General features: G+C 45.4%; 1 protein-coding gene and 1 pseudogene across 1 annotated transcript in view; one reads left to right on the forward strand and one right to left on the reverse strand.

Moving 5' to 3' along the window:
* Positions 1 to 261: 261 nt before the first annotated feature.
* Positions 262 to 2,068, reverse strand: LOC112319469 (ferritin light chain pseudogene; annotated as a pseudogene).
* A 6,833-nt stretch (positions 2,069 to 8,901) lies between these two features.
* HMGXB3 (HMG-box containing 3) overlaps positions 8,902 to 16,570 on the forward strand; it is a 45,169-nt gene continuing 37,500 nt past the window's right edge. The window contains exons 1-3 of the mRNA XM_024576854.3: positions 8,902 to 9,428; positions 11,931 to 12,069; positions 13,136 to 13,310. Of these exons, the coding sequence (XP_024432622.2) occupies positions 11,933 to 12,069; positions 13,136 to 13,310 (312 nt within the window). The 5' untranslated portion in view covers positions 8,902 to 9,428; positions 11,931 to 11,932. The remainder of the gene's footprint in view (positions 9,429 to 11,930; positions 12,070 to 13,135; positions 13,311 to 16,570) is intronic.

A 16,570-nucleotide genomic window follows, 5' to 3' on the forward strand; every position in this document is an offset into this window, starting at 1 on the left:
GAATTGTCTCCCTTGTGTTGTCTACCTCTGCCCTCTGGTGGCCAAAATATGCTACCACACTTCCATTTCAAAGACTTGGTCTCAGGTAGCAAGAATAGTTCTTTAAGGGGTCTGCAACTTTGGAATTACATTATCTGAGCCTATTTGTCCTTTTTATATTATGAGTTTCTGGAAACAGTAATAAGTGGAAGTGTTTTATATATAATAGGCAATAAATAGCTCTCAGCTTTCTTCCTTTTTTTTTGCTGTAAAGAACTTGATTGTTAACATTTGGTCCAAAGCATGGGAAACGGCTCTGGGTGGTTGAAAGGATGCCTAGTGGTTTCAGGGATTGGCTCAGGCAGAAGCCAGACATAGGGGGATGCCGAGGGGCCCCTCAAAGGCCTATGGGCTCCGAAGGCTCCTAGTCGTGCCTGAGGGTGAGCCTTTGTAAGAGATACTGATGGTCAGCCAGCCTGCAGAGGTCGGTCAGGTGGTCACCCATCTTCTTGATGAGTTTTGCCTGCTCATCCAGGAAGTGGTTCTCCAGGAAGTCACAGAGGTGAGCGTCTGTGTGGGTAGAACCCAGGGCATGCAGATCCAAAAGGACCTGGCTCAGGTTCTTCTCCAGGGCAATGGCAGCTTCCATGGCATCCTGAGTGGTACCCCACTAATCTTGGGAAGGCTTCACCACATCCTGGAAGAGGGCTCGACCACTGCGCTGGTTTGGCATCTTCAAGAGCCACTGGGCTCCCTCTCCCTTCGTCTCGGCCAACTCTTGGAAGAAGTGGCCCACACCCTCCAGAGCCCCATCTTGGCAGTGGAAATAGAAGCCCAGACAGAGGTAGGTGTAGGAGGCCTGCAGATGCAGGGTGACTGGGCTGGGCGGTGTACGGCAGCCTCCACCTAGGTGGAATAATTCTGGCAAATTTGGGAGTTCGTGACTACTTGGCAAGAAGAAGTGAAGTTCAGAAACGATGTTTGCTGGTCTCAGAGGCCAAGGGTGGCTGAGATGGTTCCAAAGGTGGTGACTGGAAAAGAAGCTGGAGGGTGGTCAGAGGCTGGAAGAAGGGGCATTCCTAGGTCTGTTCTGTCCAAATAACTATTGAAGCAAGAAACAAATCCAGGGGACCCCTGAGGGCACTGCCAGCTTCCTGTTTAATTAAGGAGCCTTTCTTAGGAATAGGACAAAGAAAACTCCCTGGAGTTTTATCTATTATCAGGCGGGGTGGTTGAAAGTGGAAGAAAGGGCTGGTAAGACAGGTCCCTGTCTCTAGATGGTACTCGTGAAGTTGTAAACAGTGATGGGTAGTCATGACAACAGCATTTATAGAACACTTAGTCTGTGTCAGGTGTACCTTTTTTTTCTCAGGACAGCACAATGGAGGTAAGTGTCTACTCCTGGAATATTGGCCTGTGGAGTGGATTGGTGAACTGGTGCAAAACTAAGCTCTCAAGCGGGATTGGAGGGACCTGAGGGGCAGGGAGAAGCCAGAGAGGGCATGATGAGGAAAGCAGACTAAGCATGCATATCAACCTTTTTGAGTTTAAAAAACAAAGCATCAAACAACCCTAATGCCTAAAAGAAATCAAAGGTTTAGCCAATGTCAACCAGACTGAAAAGCTCTCTTTTGGATATGATTTCCATCTACTGGGCTCAAATTCATATATGTTAAATGAGTCAAGAATGTGAGCTTCCTGTTTTGTTTTGTTTTTTTTACTGAATACTACTAATGTAAGACACTTAGACAAACCTTTCATACTGAAGTCTTGTGTGTTTAAATGGAGAATCCCTCAATGATGTTCAGTGGCCCAACAGGTTTAATTATATATTGGAATTCTTCATCATCAAAGAGCAGGCTGTTATCTGGATTGTAATACTAGTTTAGGCAATGATATTCATGAAAACTTTTTGCTAGTCCTTTTAAATAAAGGATAACTCTACCTTATCTCCAAGTCATTTCTTAGTAGAATCAATGCTTTATGCAGCTTAAAAAGGTGGCTTCGACACATTACATGTTTGTATTGATTTATACTCAAGTGTTGATTGAAGTGCTTATTACGTGCCCAGCACAGCGCTACGCACCATTACGATCACACAAGGCTGACTGACCCCTGCTCCCGCGGAGCTTACAGTCTAGTTAAGGAGCCACAGAATATTAACAAAAACTTTAAGTGCTTAACTTAAAAGTTAAGAATGGTACACACAACAAGTACTTAGGAGCTGAGGGAAAATAGGGTGGAACAGGTAATGGAGTCTTCAAGAAAGGCTGGAAGAAAGCAAGCTCAAGTGAGTTCTTAAAGAATATGTGGGGCCTAGCTTGGCAGAAAGCAGGACTAGCCGTGCGAGCACGGGAACCCAGCAGGAATGGGCATGGAGTGAAGGAAGGCCACGGCCGGTTGGGGCAGTGCGCACGCTGGAAGTGCAGATTGCAGTCAGCCCAGGGGGTGCTAAAATTCAGCTGAATAATCTAGTCTTTTATTTTAATTTTATGTTTCATTGGTCACAAATTTATTAATAGAATTTTAAGCCTTTAATCAAATGCAGCAGATTGCCTTAAATGCTTTATTGGGGTGACATTGGTTCACAAGATCATACAGGTTTCAAGTGTACAACTCAACAAGAGATCTGGACCCTGCATCATGTGTCCATCACCCCAAGCAAAGTCTCTTTCCATCCCCATCCGCCCACCCCCACCTACCTGACCCCTCTGTCCCTCTGGCTGTCACTGCACCGTTTTCTGTGTCTCTGTGGAAGCATTTGAGAACTACCACAGTCAGCCGGGCACAGGAAGTGGCATGATGCCAGCAGGTGCAACATTATGTGCAAAACAGATGCCAGGAGAAGGGTGAGAGCAGAAATGAGAGACGGGGTCAGTCATCCTGACACAAGATGACGAAGGCAGTTAAGGTGCTGACGAGACAGAAACACGGGACTCGGCCAGAACACACTGTTTTCCTCTCCTAAGTGTCGCAAGTTGTAAATATACACAGTGCCTTTAAGTCACATTGTACTAGTTTGTTAAAAGGAAAAATAGCCAAAATAAGCTTTCAAAACATCCATTCAAACATATGCTGTTTTTTGTGATTGTTGTTTTGTCCAACGTGGAAGCTGTATTTTCCATAGTTAATCTGCTTATATGTGTTTCAAAAGAAAGAATAATGAATTGCTGTGTGTTTCTGAAATAGCCACAAAATTAACCTAAAGGGGGGAAAAACTATACTTCAACACTAACAGGTATTGTGTGCACCTTCTAAAAAATGAAACTGACATTTATCTGACTTACTAGGAATATAAACCCATGTTATAAAGGATATTCAGGATGCCTTCTCTATAGGAGAAAAGCTTTAATATAAATCTATGAATTTATATAGCTTTAAATAATTTAAATCAACTCTGCCCTAGCAGACTTCTCTGCAGCACAAACACCAAAGGAATAAAGGTTATTTACTAGGTAGTTTTAGTGAAGGCAAATGTAATGTGCCCTCATCTTAATTACATCGTCCAGCCTGGATTACAGGTGTGGGAAGGAACACTGTGAATAATCCAAATAGGGAACCATCCATCCACTCTCACACTGCGGTCTCGCACCAAACTTACCTCTCACCTTGTCTGTTTTTTTCCCCATGATCCTGATTAACAGGATTCTCTGAGAGTATACTTACCTCCCAGATTGTATCATGCCTCTTCTTTAATGCACCTTATTCCCTGTACCTCAGCTCCCTATTAATAATAAGCCTGAAGCACCATAAGATATTTCAATAGCCTACATGGCACCTGTTAATTCTCTGGGCACAACGTAACTCTACTGAATTCTCAGTTAACTGGCAAAGCAGTCAGGAGAATAGCTACAAAGGTTCTAAAGTTACCAAATTAGCAAGAAGGAAGTTAATAGTCCTGTAGTAATAACAGATTTTTTTTGACAGTGATGGGGAGTATTCAGGTGGCCAGCCTAAGAGAAAAGTGCTAGAATCTAGTTAGACCAGTGGTTCTCAAGGTATGGATCCTGGACCACATCAGCATCAGCTGGGAGCTTGTTAGAAATACAAATTCTTGGGCCCCACCTAAGACCCACTGAATCACAAACTCTGGAGGTAGAGCCAGCAATCTGGGTTTTAGCAAGCCTTCCAAGTGATTGTGAAGTGAGCTAAAATTTGGAAACCACTGAGCTAAATTTACTAGGAAGAAGTTGGCTCCAGGCCCACAGAGTGCTTGGTTTTCCTGTGGTTAATCTGGTAGTTCCCAAACTTTTCTGCACACTGGGATTGCCTGCAAAGCTTCAAAAGCTGCTGCTTATGATCCATTACCAGAAATCCTGATTTAATTGGTCCGTGATAAGGTCTGGGCCTTGGAAAATTTTAAAAGATCCTCAAGTGATCCTAAGGTTCAGACAAGTTTGGGAGCCACTAGATAAATCAAAAGAGAACACAAAACGAGTCAAATTTTACTTCCAAATTCTATTCAAGGAAGTTTCCTGAGTTATTTCAGAAGACTCGAATGTTGTTACAATAATACTGCTTAAAACTTAAGTTCAATATCCTATCTAAAGAAATCTAAAGATTTAAAGATTTTTATAAGCTACATCTTCCAAAGAAAGAGGCAAAATAATGCCTACATTATTATGTCTGGAGGAAATCTGTAATTTTGGAATCAACAAGTCTGTTACTGTTCTCATTAAATATTCGTCTATGCCATTTAGCTGTCCAAAAACGGCACCAGGAACGCCTACATCTAAGGTTCTACACTTGAGATGGCCTCTGTGATGCTGATGTCTGGCTGCTGTGGTAGTGATGCCTCCGTCCATATTCACTTCCAGCTTTATCAGTATTTTTGCCAGCCCCTGTGCCTGGATGACCTGTGACCATCAGCTCCTGCAAGACAATGAGGTCATCATCCGTAATGATAAAGCCCTGGAAATTTACTTCATTTGGGACACAGGTGGCAATAACCACTGAATGCCACAACTTCTCAATGGCAGCATCTGGTTCACTGGCTGCTACATCTTTGTCAGAATCTGTCAGGTCCATTGGGACAATGCCTGCTTTCTGCCAGCATCACCACTGTGGACTGCATGACTGACCACCACGCTGCAGTAATCATGTCAGTGGCCTGCTTGATGTCCTTTTCCTTGACCCGCACTGCTGCTGAGCTTGAGAGGATCTGTTTTAGAAGGCGGCTCCTGTACGTCACTTTCATGGTGTATATTATGGCAACATTCAGTGGCTGCAGGATGGCAGTACAATTTGACTCCTTTACAAGCATGGAAACGTGTTGTGAGCGGAGCAGTCGTCTATCAGCAGGAGGGTCCAGCGTTCCGCCTACTTCGCCCTGGCATCCGTTTGCACCAGCCACTCCTGAAACAGATCTTGTGTCATCCGTGCCCACTGGTTGGCTCAATAATCACAAGGGAGGGAATGGACGTTCTTACGGCAGTGTGGGTTGGCTGACCTCCCATCAATGGTCTCATTTTTTCAGTCCCTGAAGCACTGCAACAAGAGTACTGTCAATCCCTGCTTTGCTTCCTTGTCCCCTCTGTAATGGTCCAATTTAGCAGCCAGCATGCTCTGGGGAAGCACCTGGAAAAATACTCCTGTCTCGTCAGCATTAAAGATATCATCTGCAGTCAGCAGTCAGTTTTATAATTTCTCCTACATGCCACTCATTAACCTTATCTATTCCTAGACCATTCATTAATCTGTCACTATCCTCTCTACAGACTGCTTTCAAAGCAGTTCCGTGGCAATCCCTACATCTGTTCAGTCAGCCCACACCTGCTTGAAAGTTGTCATAGCCAAGTACGTTGGCCAAGTTTAGTGCTTTTTTCCAAATGACAGAACCAGTCATGAGAATGGTTTTGTCGTGGATCTCTTGAAACCAAACAAAAACAGCCTTATCCATGTTAAAGTGCATCCCTTATCCTTTTCCACTGGGGTCCCACAGATACCTCCTCACTGTTTCTTCAAATTTGGCACGATCCTTTAAGAATACAGATAAAGCAGGAGTGATACGGAATTCTTCTGCCACATCACCTTTCCTCTTGCCTGAGTCTACCGCTTTTACGACTTGCATTTCCTCCTCCAGGGAGAACTGCTGGCACTTCTTGTTCCCCTCGTTTGCTATATTTGCAGAATGAGGGCTGGTTTACAACTACGAGGGTGGTGTCCATTCCTCCTCATGGTTTGTTTTGCCACAAGTTTGGAAAACTGAGAAAACAAAAGGAAATACCTATCAGGAACCAGAGATAATGAATTCCCTCTAAAAGATGGGTTCAGATTTTTAAAAATCCCATTGAAATGATCATAGAAGGCCAAAGTCTAGAGAAGATAGGATTCATGCTACTGACTTTTTGTAGAGATTACTTACACTTCCTGAGCCTGTATAAAAATAGTAACCATGTCTGCTCCATCTACTATGAGAAAATATTGAAATAGTAGATGGTAAGACTGCTTTGCACATAGCAATGCACTGTATAAATTCAAGGAATCGTTACAGGACTTGTTTTATGAATATAGAATCTGAGACCCAGGGAAGGGGCCTATCCAGGTTCATACAGCTCAGATTTCTTGACTCATATAAGTGCTATTTCTGCCACTCCATCCATAGTCCTGCTTAAATTCCACCAAAATGAGATCTTCAAAGCTGTATCACCATTTGGCTGGGAAGGATGTTCACTGCAGGAAGATGCTTCTGGTGGCCATACATTCATTTAGTGAATATGTACAAGTGCCAAATGGTAAGGGCACTGTGATGAACAACATAGTCAAGGTCTTTGTCCTTATGAAATATATCATCTGGTGGGGGGGGGAATAAACAGTAAGTAAACAGATAAATTAGAGTGATATGTGCTACAAAGGGACGCAGTCCAGCAGTAGCAGTTTTGGTAACTGCCTACCCTAGACCTTTTATCCTGAGAATCCTCAAAGGACAAGAGAAGCTGCTGTGACCTTATGCTGTGACTGCTTCTTCCTGAGGAATGACTTCTCCCGCCACCTCCACACGTCTGTCTATCCATTCACGGCATCCTTGATGTGCTAAGCACTGAGGCCAGCCAGCCATACAGAGATGAATGGTGCATTTGAGGAGCTTACCAGGGAAGAAGGGAAGACAAACACCAGGGCGTATGGAATACTGTTAGAGAGGTTACGAAGTACTATGACTAGACGCAGGGGTAGGGATGATCACCTGGGGATGCGTGCATTGAAAGTACACTTTGAAGAGGAAATGATGTTGATGTCAGGCCTTAAAGTACAAATAGGAATTCATGAGACACAAAGAAACATGTGCAAAGGCAATGAAGTACTAGAGAAAATAAAATGGCATGGTGAGGAAAAACATGTCTTTGGATACAGAAATCACAGAAAGGCCTAGTAAGGGTTTTAGCTTGTTCTTGGGAAAATAAGAGGCCTTCAGAGGTTGATTTTGTTTGTTTGTTTGTTTTTGAATGACATGATCAAAGTCCTTTGGTTGCAAAGTGGAGAACCTAATGGGTAAAGTCCAGTGTCCCAAGAGGTGGCCCTAAATCTAAAGATAACCGCAGGCTGGTCTAGTAGGCCACATACAGTTTGGCCATGTTAATTCGAGTCCACAGGAAACTACTGAAGGATCTTAAGCAAGGAGAAAGATGACTGCTGTGTGAAGAACAGAATTGAAGGCAGCAGAGAAAAAGCAGGGAGACTCGTTAGGAGGCTGTCACAGGAGTCCGGATGTGGGATAATGATGGCCTGGATGAGAGTAATAGTGGAGATGGTAAGTAGTCGGTTCAGGGCTACGTTTTTGCAGATCTTGCGGATGGACTGGATGTGAGGTGCAGGAGGAGTCAAGGATAACTCCCAGATTTCTGCTTGAGCACTACATACTCCAGTGGCTGTTGGTGCCATTTACTGAGATGAGAACCAATGACTGAGGATCTACTGCTGAAACAATCTTTACACGTGGCAGGACCGGAATTCAAACCCCAGTAAGGCTCACCATAAAGCCAGTGCTCTTAATACTGTAGACTGCTATATAGCTTGTTCTGGGAATTGCCAGTTGAGTGGAGACAGGGAACGAGAATGAAGCAAGAGCCAAACCAAAGTCTTGTAGATCAAGCTAGGAAGTTTGAATTGTGTTCTAAATGAAGACTCGGGAGGGTTTTAAGCAGAGAATGACCTAATCAGACTGACAGTGCAAGATCAGTCTGACCGTTGTGCGGAGAACGAACTGCAGACGGACAACAGAGGAAGTGGGAAGAAACTGCTTCAGTCCAGGCAGGATATGACGGGGACTAGAAGGTTGGTGACAGTGGTAGCTAGAGAACAGTAGCCATCCTGGTAATACATTTGCAAAATAGTGAGGGTCGTGCGGCGACTTGTACAAATGTGCGACAGTGTGTGACATCAGTGGGAAAGGACAATACAATCCATACTGCTTCCAGAGCCATTCCATGCAGTTGGAATCATTCCGGAAACTCACTACCATTACTGTGCGGGGGACGGTGGGAGGGATGGGTTGAGGGCAGATCACCGTGGTGAGGAGGTCGCCTTGGTGCGCCGCTAAAAAGAACCCCATCCTGAACAAGCAGGGACTGAGTGAGGGCTTTGATCGCAGGGCTGAGGCAGTTGTGGTGCTGGGGCTCCCCAGGGCTGGAGGTGGCTCTGAGAGGCGAAGCAGTGCCTCAATCGCCCACTCGCGGCACAGCCCCACCCCAGTTACCTGAACGCCCTACATCAATGACCCGGGGAGAGTGGCAGGGACGTCCCACAGCGGGCGTGCGCAGCTTCCTCCGGCTTCCAGAACTCCAGGCCGGAAGTAGTCCGTCCGCATTAGCAGCCCCCTTCTAAATCTCCAAGCAATTCCAAAGACCCGCCCCTCAGCTGGGGCTAGGCTGTTGCGCTTGCGCAAGGTGTGGGGGGAATCCGCACGCAGTCACGTGCCGCGGCCGCTTCCGGTGCGCCGCGAGGGCCGCCGGGACGGGTCTCCCAGGCGATTCGAGGTTACTGTTGCTGCTACTGCTGCTATTACCGCTATTACCGCTGCTGTTGCCGGTGTTGGTGCTGCTGCTGCCGAGCCGGTGCCGGGGCAACGCCCGTGTTTCAGCTGTCTTCCTCGGGCCCCCCGGGGCTTGACTCCCGGGGCCCTTGGCAGGCGTCCGTGAAGAGCCTACGGAGTGAGCCTGTGCTCCCACACCCACCCTCCAAGACCTCATATCGCGACTCTGAACCGCAGGAGCGAAAGGGGCTGTCGCGACTCCGCGCCGTGTGTCGCCGGGCGGGGCCGCGGGGCCGGGGCTCCTCCAGCCCCCGGGATGCGCGCGCGAGCCCTCGCCTCCACTTCCTTGTTGCCACTGTCACGACTGGAGCCGCCTCTCGCCGACAACGGGGAGCGCGAGTGCGCGGGCCAACCCGCTCGTCGAGCCCCGGGACCCGGTGCCTCCGGGAATGTGAGCCGCGCGGCTTGCACGCACCTTCGGGTGAGTCCCGTCCTAGAGCGCCTCGCTGCACCGCGTCGCGACTTGCTTGCTGGGCGGCCTCGAGCTGGGTGCTGTGGCTGTCTGAGCCCTGCTGTCTCCTACAAAGAAAGGGCAGTGAGCCTTAGTCTCCTCCCGCATTCGGTACCTTTGGGACATCTGAGACCCAGAAAGGAAAAGGAACTAGCCCAGAGTCAAACCGTGGCCCAGAGCTGAGCCGTCAAAGCCATCTCAGGAGGTTGGGAGGAGAATCTGATGGGACAGCGAAAGTGTCTTGCAAATTTCAAGTGCTGCCTGCCCTTAACTCTGCTTTGCAGATGAAAAAACAGACTTAGAGCAAGTAGATTGCTCAAGGTCACAGAGCTCTGCGGGTGCTGTTAAAATGTGTAACTTAAAATCCCGATTTTCTGCCCTTCAGAGCCCTTGCTTTTAACCTTTATATTGTCCTGCCCTTTTTTTTTCCTCTTTCTTTCTTTCTTTCTTTTTTTTTTGGCATTGCTGTACCGAGGCCTAGGATCTGAAAACAGTCTTGGACCCAGGCTTAAAACAGGGTGGTCTCTTCCTGCCCGGACCTCCAAGGTGGTTGTAATGAATAAGTTTCCTAACTCGTTTCGCTCTGGGTACTAAAGCCCTATATTCCAGTTTTTACACATGTGCTCCTAAAGTTACTGCTTTTCTCTGCAAGACTCTGAAGGGCTGAGAAGTCAGTTATTAAGGGCAAAAAAGCACATTCCCTACATAGCCTTGATTTGAACTCTAGCTTTCCTTACCCAGTGAAAGCACTGGCCTCTTACCCAGCCGAATTGTGGGTTATGTTCTCTTCCAGGGTTGCACTATGACAGAATGGAGGGGTGTGGGGGGGCGGTAATGGGGAGGAAAATAATTTAGAGATGACGCAGAACTAGAAATAACTTTGGGAATAGAATAATGTGTTCTTATCCTGGACTATATCTTTAAAATTATAGGTGGACTATTTTTTGCCTGCATTTTCTAGGAAAGCGTTTTTAGCTTTCACAACATTCTCAAAGGGATTCTTGCCTCCGAGAAAGCTGGGAGCCACTGATTTCAAGCCTCTTCGTCTCACTTGAGGAACAACTGAAATTTAGGGCAGGAAATAGACTTGTCAGCAGTGATACGGTCAGAGGTCAGACTTGGATCCGGGTCTCTCCACATGCTGTGCCCTTTTCCTCATTGTACCCTGGAAGACACCTTAACGTTTGTGTAGTCAGGTCCAAGTGAGAATTGAGTGGGCCTTGTAATACACAGAGCAGTCCTTTGTTTACTACCACAACTCCTCCTTCCCAGAATCCTGCGTTCTCTCAACACATGGACACACTTTTAGGAGCAAGCACATTATTTTCTTCTCATAAAATTCACGGGGATTCTGGGAACCTTTCTCCCTCCAAGGATTGAGTCTTGTGGGTAAAACTCCAGCTTAGAATGTAACCACAACTAGCTCATTCAGCTGTTGAGTGCTTTCCTTTTCTGGAAAGCTGTTAGTAGATTCTGTGTTTCTGGGGCAGTGGCAGAGAGCGAAGGTTGGTCTGTCAGATTACTGTTTACACCTGTGCTGGCTAAATGCCCTAGCCACTAGCCATATGTGGCTATTTAAATTAATTACAATTAAACAAAGTTAACTCAATTCCTTAATCACACCAGCCATATTTCAGGTGCTCATTAGCCGTAAGTAGCTACCGTGTTGGAGAGCACAAATAATAGAACATTTCCGTCATGACAGAAAGTTGCTTGAACTGTGCTGGGTTTACAGGGTTGCCTACGGAGATGGGGAGCAGTGTACATTTCAGCCAAAGATTATTCCTCTTTCATAATAAACCTTTTTTTTTGTATAGTACTTGACTATTCTCAAATAGAGTTCTGTCTGTAATATCCTTGAGCCTTGCCACTATAAGTGTCTGGTAAGGTGGGTGAGACATCTCTTTTTTCATACAAGAGAAAATTGAACCTAAAGCAGCTAAAGGACCTGCCCAAAGTCACACAGGTTGGCAGTGTAAAGAAATCTCCTGTATTTAGGCACTTACTGTATGTTTGAATGAATGAATGGATTAATGAAGCAATTTGCTTAAGGTGATGAAACATGAGGGAGGGAACTTCTGACTTCTGTCCAAATAGTTTGGTTTTTTTTTTACCTGTTACCATATGGAATTCTTATAATGTGGGACTAAAATCTTTCAGCCAAAGGATTGCTGGGAATATCCCACGAGTGGCTGTAAGTGAAAGGGCTAAGCTAGTGTCCCTACATTTGTCTGGTCAAAGGAATCACCTGGGACACTTGTTAAGCATGCAGATTTCCATACCTTCTGGAGATTCTGACTCGGGGAATCCTGAAATCTGGGTCTAATAAGTATCCCCCTCCCCAGGCACTTCTTAGCACCTGCAGAGTTTGGGAAATGACTCAGCATTGAGGCCCTGACAGAGATGAGGGTCATTTCACAGTTCCCTTTAGGGTGGATCCCTGAAACATGTTTGTGTTGGACTGTCTTCTAGCCATGGATGCATCATATGATGGTACTGAGGTAACTGTCGTGATGGAGGAAATTGAAGAGTCCTACTGTTACACCTCCCCGGGGCCACCCAAGAAGAAGAAAAAGTATAAAATACATGGAGAAAAGGCCAAGAAACCCAGGTGAGTCAGCATGCTCTGGTAGCTGGCGTTCTAAGCAGTAGCTGCCTGGAGAGCCGTGCTGAGGAGCACCTGAAGGCTGCGTCCGAACCCACTGAGAGTGTCCTGTCAGTTGAAGTCTGCGGACGGGCCTTGGAGGTGGGGGGAGAGGGAGGTGCGGAACGGAAGTGGGAGATTGATGTCAGCAGTTGCCATTCTTGGCCTCATCTTGGTCACGCGTCCAGGCTATCAGAGGAAATTGTACCGTGCAAATGGCAGAAGCTGTGTACAGCAGGTCCTTGAACAGCATCGGGTTTTTCAACGTCATTTCATTGTAACAGCGATGGGACTCTTGTTTATATCTGTTAGCCTATGGTAAAATTGCTTTCATTATATGTGTTTTGCCGCAATCCCAAGCACCTGTTAACAATGTTAGGGAAAGACTTACTGTACAAAAGAATTCTGTTATTGATTATTACCATTGTTAGAGTTTAAATATTTAAAATAAAGCATTAATGAAAACGTGAAATTATAAGTAGTACGAAAGATATCTATAAAGACTATCCAAATTATAGCTCTGTTCTCCCTCTTAACTGTGAGCACTTAAGATTTCTTGCTGTGCCATCCAGCTCTGGTTCACTTTGATAGTTCTCCTTGCTTCCCTCTCTCAGCCTTGGTGAGGTGCTACTGACCAGTGAGACCACCAGAGTCTGTGTGGAGTGAAGAGTGTGAGTGGTGACCCGGCTGTGCAGTCGTGCCCCCAAATAACCTTTCTGAGGGTGGGATGCAGAACAGGGCACTTCTGTCTGCCTTTGCTCTTACTGGGTTTTAAAGCCAGCCCTCCCTGCAGAAAAAGTGATCCATGGAAGTAAACCAGACAAGCCTTTGCTTCCAGGTTTCTGAAGAAAAGGCTGTGATATACCATCTGTGGGTGTTATTTAAATGTTTCTTTACTCCATTTCCTATTTAGTTAAATGCTTTGAAATGAAAAGCTGAGTTTTATTTCTACCTCTTTTACTACTCAGTCTCTAACATCACAGTATTTACTGGTTAAATAAGAGAAAACTTTAAGAAGTCTTTGCTTCCTCAGGTCGGCTTACCTTTTGTACTATTACGACATCTACCTGAAAGTGCAGCAGGAGCTCCCACACCTCCCTCAGTCTGAGATCAATAAGAAGATTAGCGAGAGTTGGAGGCTTCTCAGCGTGGCCGAAAGGAGTTACTATTTGGAGAAAGCCAAACTCGAGAAAGAAGGTTTGGATCCTGTAAGTAAGTTTTTTTTCCAGCTGATTTTTCCATTGGTTTAGTGGCAGAGGCCTTGGGGAGACCAGCCCCTCTGTTCTCCTGTTTCCTTTTCTTGGGAAAACTTTGAATTGAGTGATTTTTCTTTTTTTGAGTCTTATATTGCATGTTGTAATTTCGATGATGCCCTGTACTCTTTTGTCCTCTTTGGTTGCAGCGGTACATGGAGCTGACGTTTTCTGGGTTTTCTGCAGCGAGCCTTAGCTTCCTTTTCTGAATTGTAGCCTATCTTGGAGCCAGCCCTTTTATTCTTATGGGTAGTTAATATTATTTTCTTTTAACATAGTAGCTTACACAGGGGTGGGCAAAAGTGGGTTTACAGTTTGTGTGGAAAAATATACAAGAATAAACTCTGTTTTGTGTGCTTGCCATGGTACACCTACTTTTACCCACCCCATACAGGCATTTCTCCTGCATCGTGAGCGTTCGTGTTATAAACTGAGGGTCGTGTAATTAATTTGGGTGTGCTGACTCCTGCCAGGCGTGACGATCAGCAGTCAGGCTCTGCGTTCAGTGATATGTACAGTTGCTTTGTAAAATGCCATCCGCTGGTGGTTGTGAACTGTGCTAGAAGCAGACATGCAAGGTTAAAGCAGAAGATGGTGGAGGAGACGGGAGCTTTGAGCGCATGGGTTAAAGCAGGGGTCCCCAAGCCCCAGGCCGAGGACCTGTACCAATCCATGGCCTGTTAGGACCCAGGGTGCACAGCAGGTGGTGAGCAACGGGTGAGCAAGCAAAGCTTTGCTGGCATTACTGCCTGAGCTCTGTGAAAAAATTGTCTTCCATGAAACCAGTCCCTGGTACCAAAGAGGTTGGGGACCGCCAGATTAAAGAATAAGCAAGGAAGCATTGGGGTTCTGTCTGTCGGCCATTTTGGATGCCCTGAGAATGATTGACACTGCTGTAATTTTTCAAACTAAAATTCCTGTAGGAAAATAACCCCGGTATTGCAAACTGAAACCTTTTAACCTTGACTCCATTTTTTTTCAATTGAAATAGTTGTCTCAAACTTCTGTTTTGGTTTTTTTTTTTTAAGATTTTATTTATTTACTTTTAGAGAGATGGAAAGGGAGGGAGCAGGAGGGAGAGAAACATTGATGTGTGGTTGCCTCTCGCATGCCCCCCACTGGGTCCTGGCCAGCAACCCAGCCATGTGCCCTGACTGGGAATTGAACTGGCGACCTCTTCTTTCACAGGCCAATACTCAGTCCACTGAGCCACACCAGCCAGGGCTCTAACTCCTTTTTTGATAATGTACAGGAAAGGTTCCTCAGGAATGCAACTATGTTATAGCAGAACAGGCTGTATTTTTCCCTTAGTGGAGCCTGTCTGCCACTGCCATTTAGATAGTTTGTCCTTATTGGCTCGGCATTCCTCTTCCAGGAACAGCTTTGTGTTACCTACATTCTCGGAGAGGCCACCGTGTACTCCCTCCTCCAGGTAATTTGTTTACAGACTGTGAGTCCCTGTCCGGGGAGAGGAGGCAGAGTCTGGAAAAAGTACACATACTCCCTTCGATTTCCCCCACTATAAAGTCAGCCAACTTTTTACCCACGATACCAAAAAATTTTTAACTAATCTGGAGCGATAATTGTTTTAAAACTAGACATTAATGTAGGTCCTTATTAAGACTTTTTAAAAAAATGCCGTGCCGTGATTCTTCCTCACCCATTGCGAATTTATACCTACTATCATTTTACCACTACCACCGACAACTTGAATAGATTAGCTCTGACGCTAACTAGCTCTGACCTTGGAAGAACCACTTAACCTTTGAGTATTGGTTTTCTCATTTGTAAAATGGAGATAATAATACCTACTCACACTGTTTAAAATAGATAATGTAAAGCACCCAGGTGAGTTCTTGGCACATATTGATTTAGTCAATAAATACCATTCTTTAGTGGAGTAAATGTGCAGAGACCATATGATAACAGAAGATGGCATTTAATGAGCATCTGGACTGCGCTGAGACTGGGTGAGCTGTGTGTTCTGTGTCTGACCTCCCCCACAGTGTCTGATGTGGAGGTGAGACCCTCCTGGCTGCATGCTTTGGAAGCCTATCAGAGTCCTTGGGGCAGGCTGTCTCCTGAGCAGCCCCTCCCGTCTGCTGCCAAGTGCAGGGCCAGTGTTCCAGTGCTGTTCCTTCTGGTCTGTAAGGTGGATGTCATTCAGGCCATCCTGGTTCCCTGTCCTTAGATTTGTTGATTGAGTCCAGACCATCCTGTGCAGTTGCCATCATTTAGTTTTGTTCTCCTGACCTGTCTGCTTCAAAGGATGACTTGAGAATGTCGTTTCTTCATTATCTTTTCAGTAAAGGCTCCATAAAGGATCTGGTCTGTCTGCTTTCGTGTTTCATCTGAGTGCTTCCTTTGTACCCTGAGTAGACTCATTGACTTACTGCTTTTGATTTATTTAAGGATCCTTTTGTAATTGACTTAGTGTTCCTTTTAAAAGATGTTTCTGAAATTATTTTTTGTTCCATTTAATTTCAGTTCTCCCTTAACTATTCACTTTGAACTTTTCTGTTTTTATTATTGGGTAACTTTAAGTTTAAATTAGAAAAAAAAACCAACCCCAAAACACAAAAGCACCTTTTTCTCGGTGGCAATTAACCATGCAGGGTCGTGCTTCTAGTACCTTGTCTCCCTCCCGTCTGCCACTGCTGTTTAGATATTTTGTCCTTATTGGCTTGGCATTCCTCTTCCAGGAACAGCTTTGTGTTAACTACAGTCTCGCAAAAGCCACCGTGAACTCCCTCCTCCAGGTAATTTGTTTACAGACTGTGAGTCTGGGAAACAGTCCCTGTGGGGAGAGAGGAGGCAGAGCATCTTAAGAGGCCTGACCTGGAGTCCCAACTTCACTACTTACTAATTTTGTGTTTTGGGAAAGTTTACCTCCCTGAGCTTCCTTCAATTTCTTCATTGTCAAGTGGGAATACTAATAGTATCTAACTTAACAGTGTTTTCTTTAAAGTCAGGAAATATTTTCTAAACTTAAGGATCCTAGGTTAGTGTTACATTCTTTTCACTTATCCCCAATATATTTAGGCCCTTGTCAGAATACCCCCTAAATGCACATTTTCTCACGAAGCCTTCTTAGCTTCATGATCTCTTCATCCTCTTTGTAAATCTGGGAGAAACCAGTGATGTTTGAATTCTTGCTGCCTTGAGTTCCAGCTTGGCCTGTTGACTTGTAATTCAGGTTTTTTGCTTTTTTTAAT

Source organism: Desmodus rotundus, chromosome 6, assembly GCF_022682495.2.
Source record: "Desmodus rotundus isolate HL8 chromosome 6, HLdesRot8A.1, whole genome shotgun sequence".
NCBI classification, from domain to species: domain Eukaryota; kingdom Metazoa; phylum Chordata; class Mammalia; order Chiroptera; family Phyllostomidae; genus Desmodus; species Desmodus rotundus.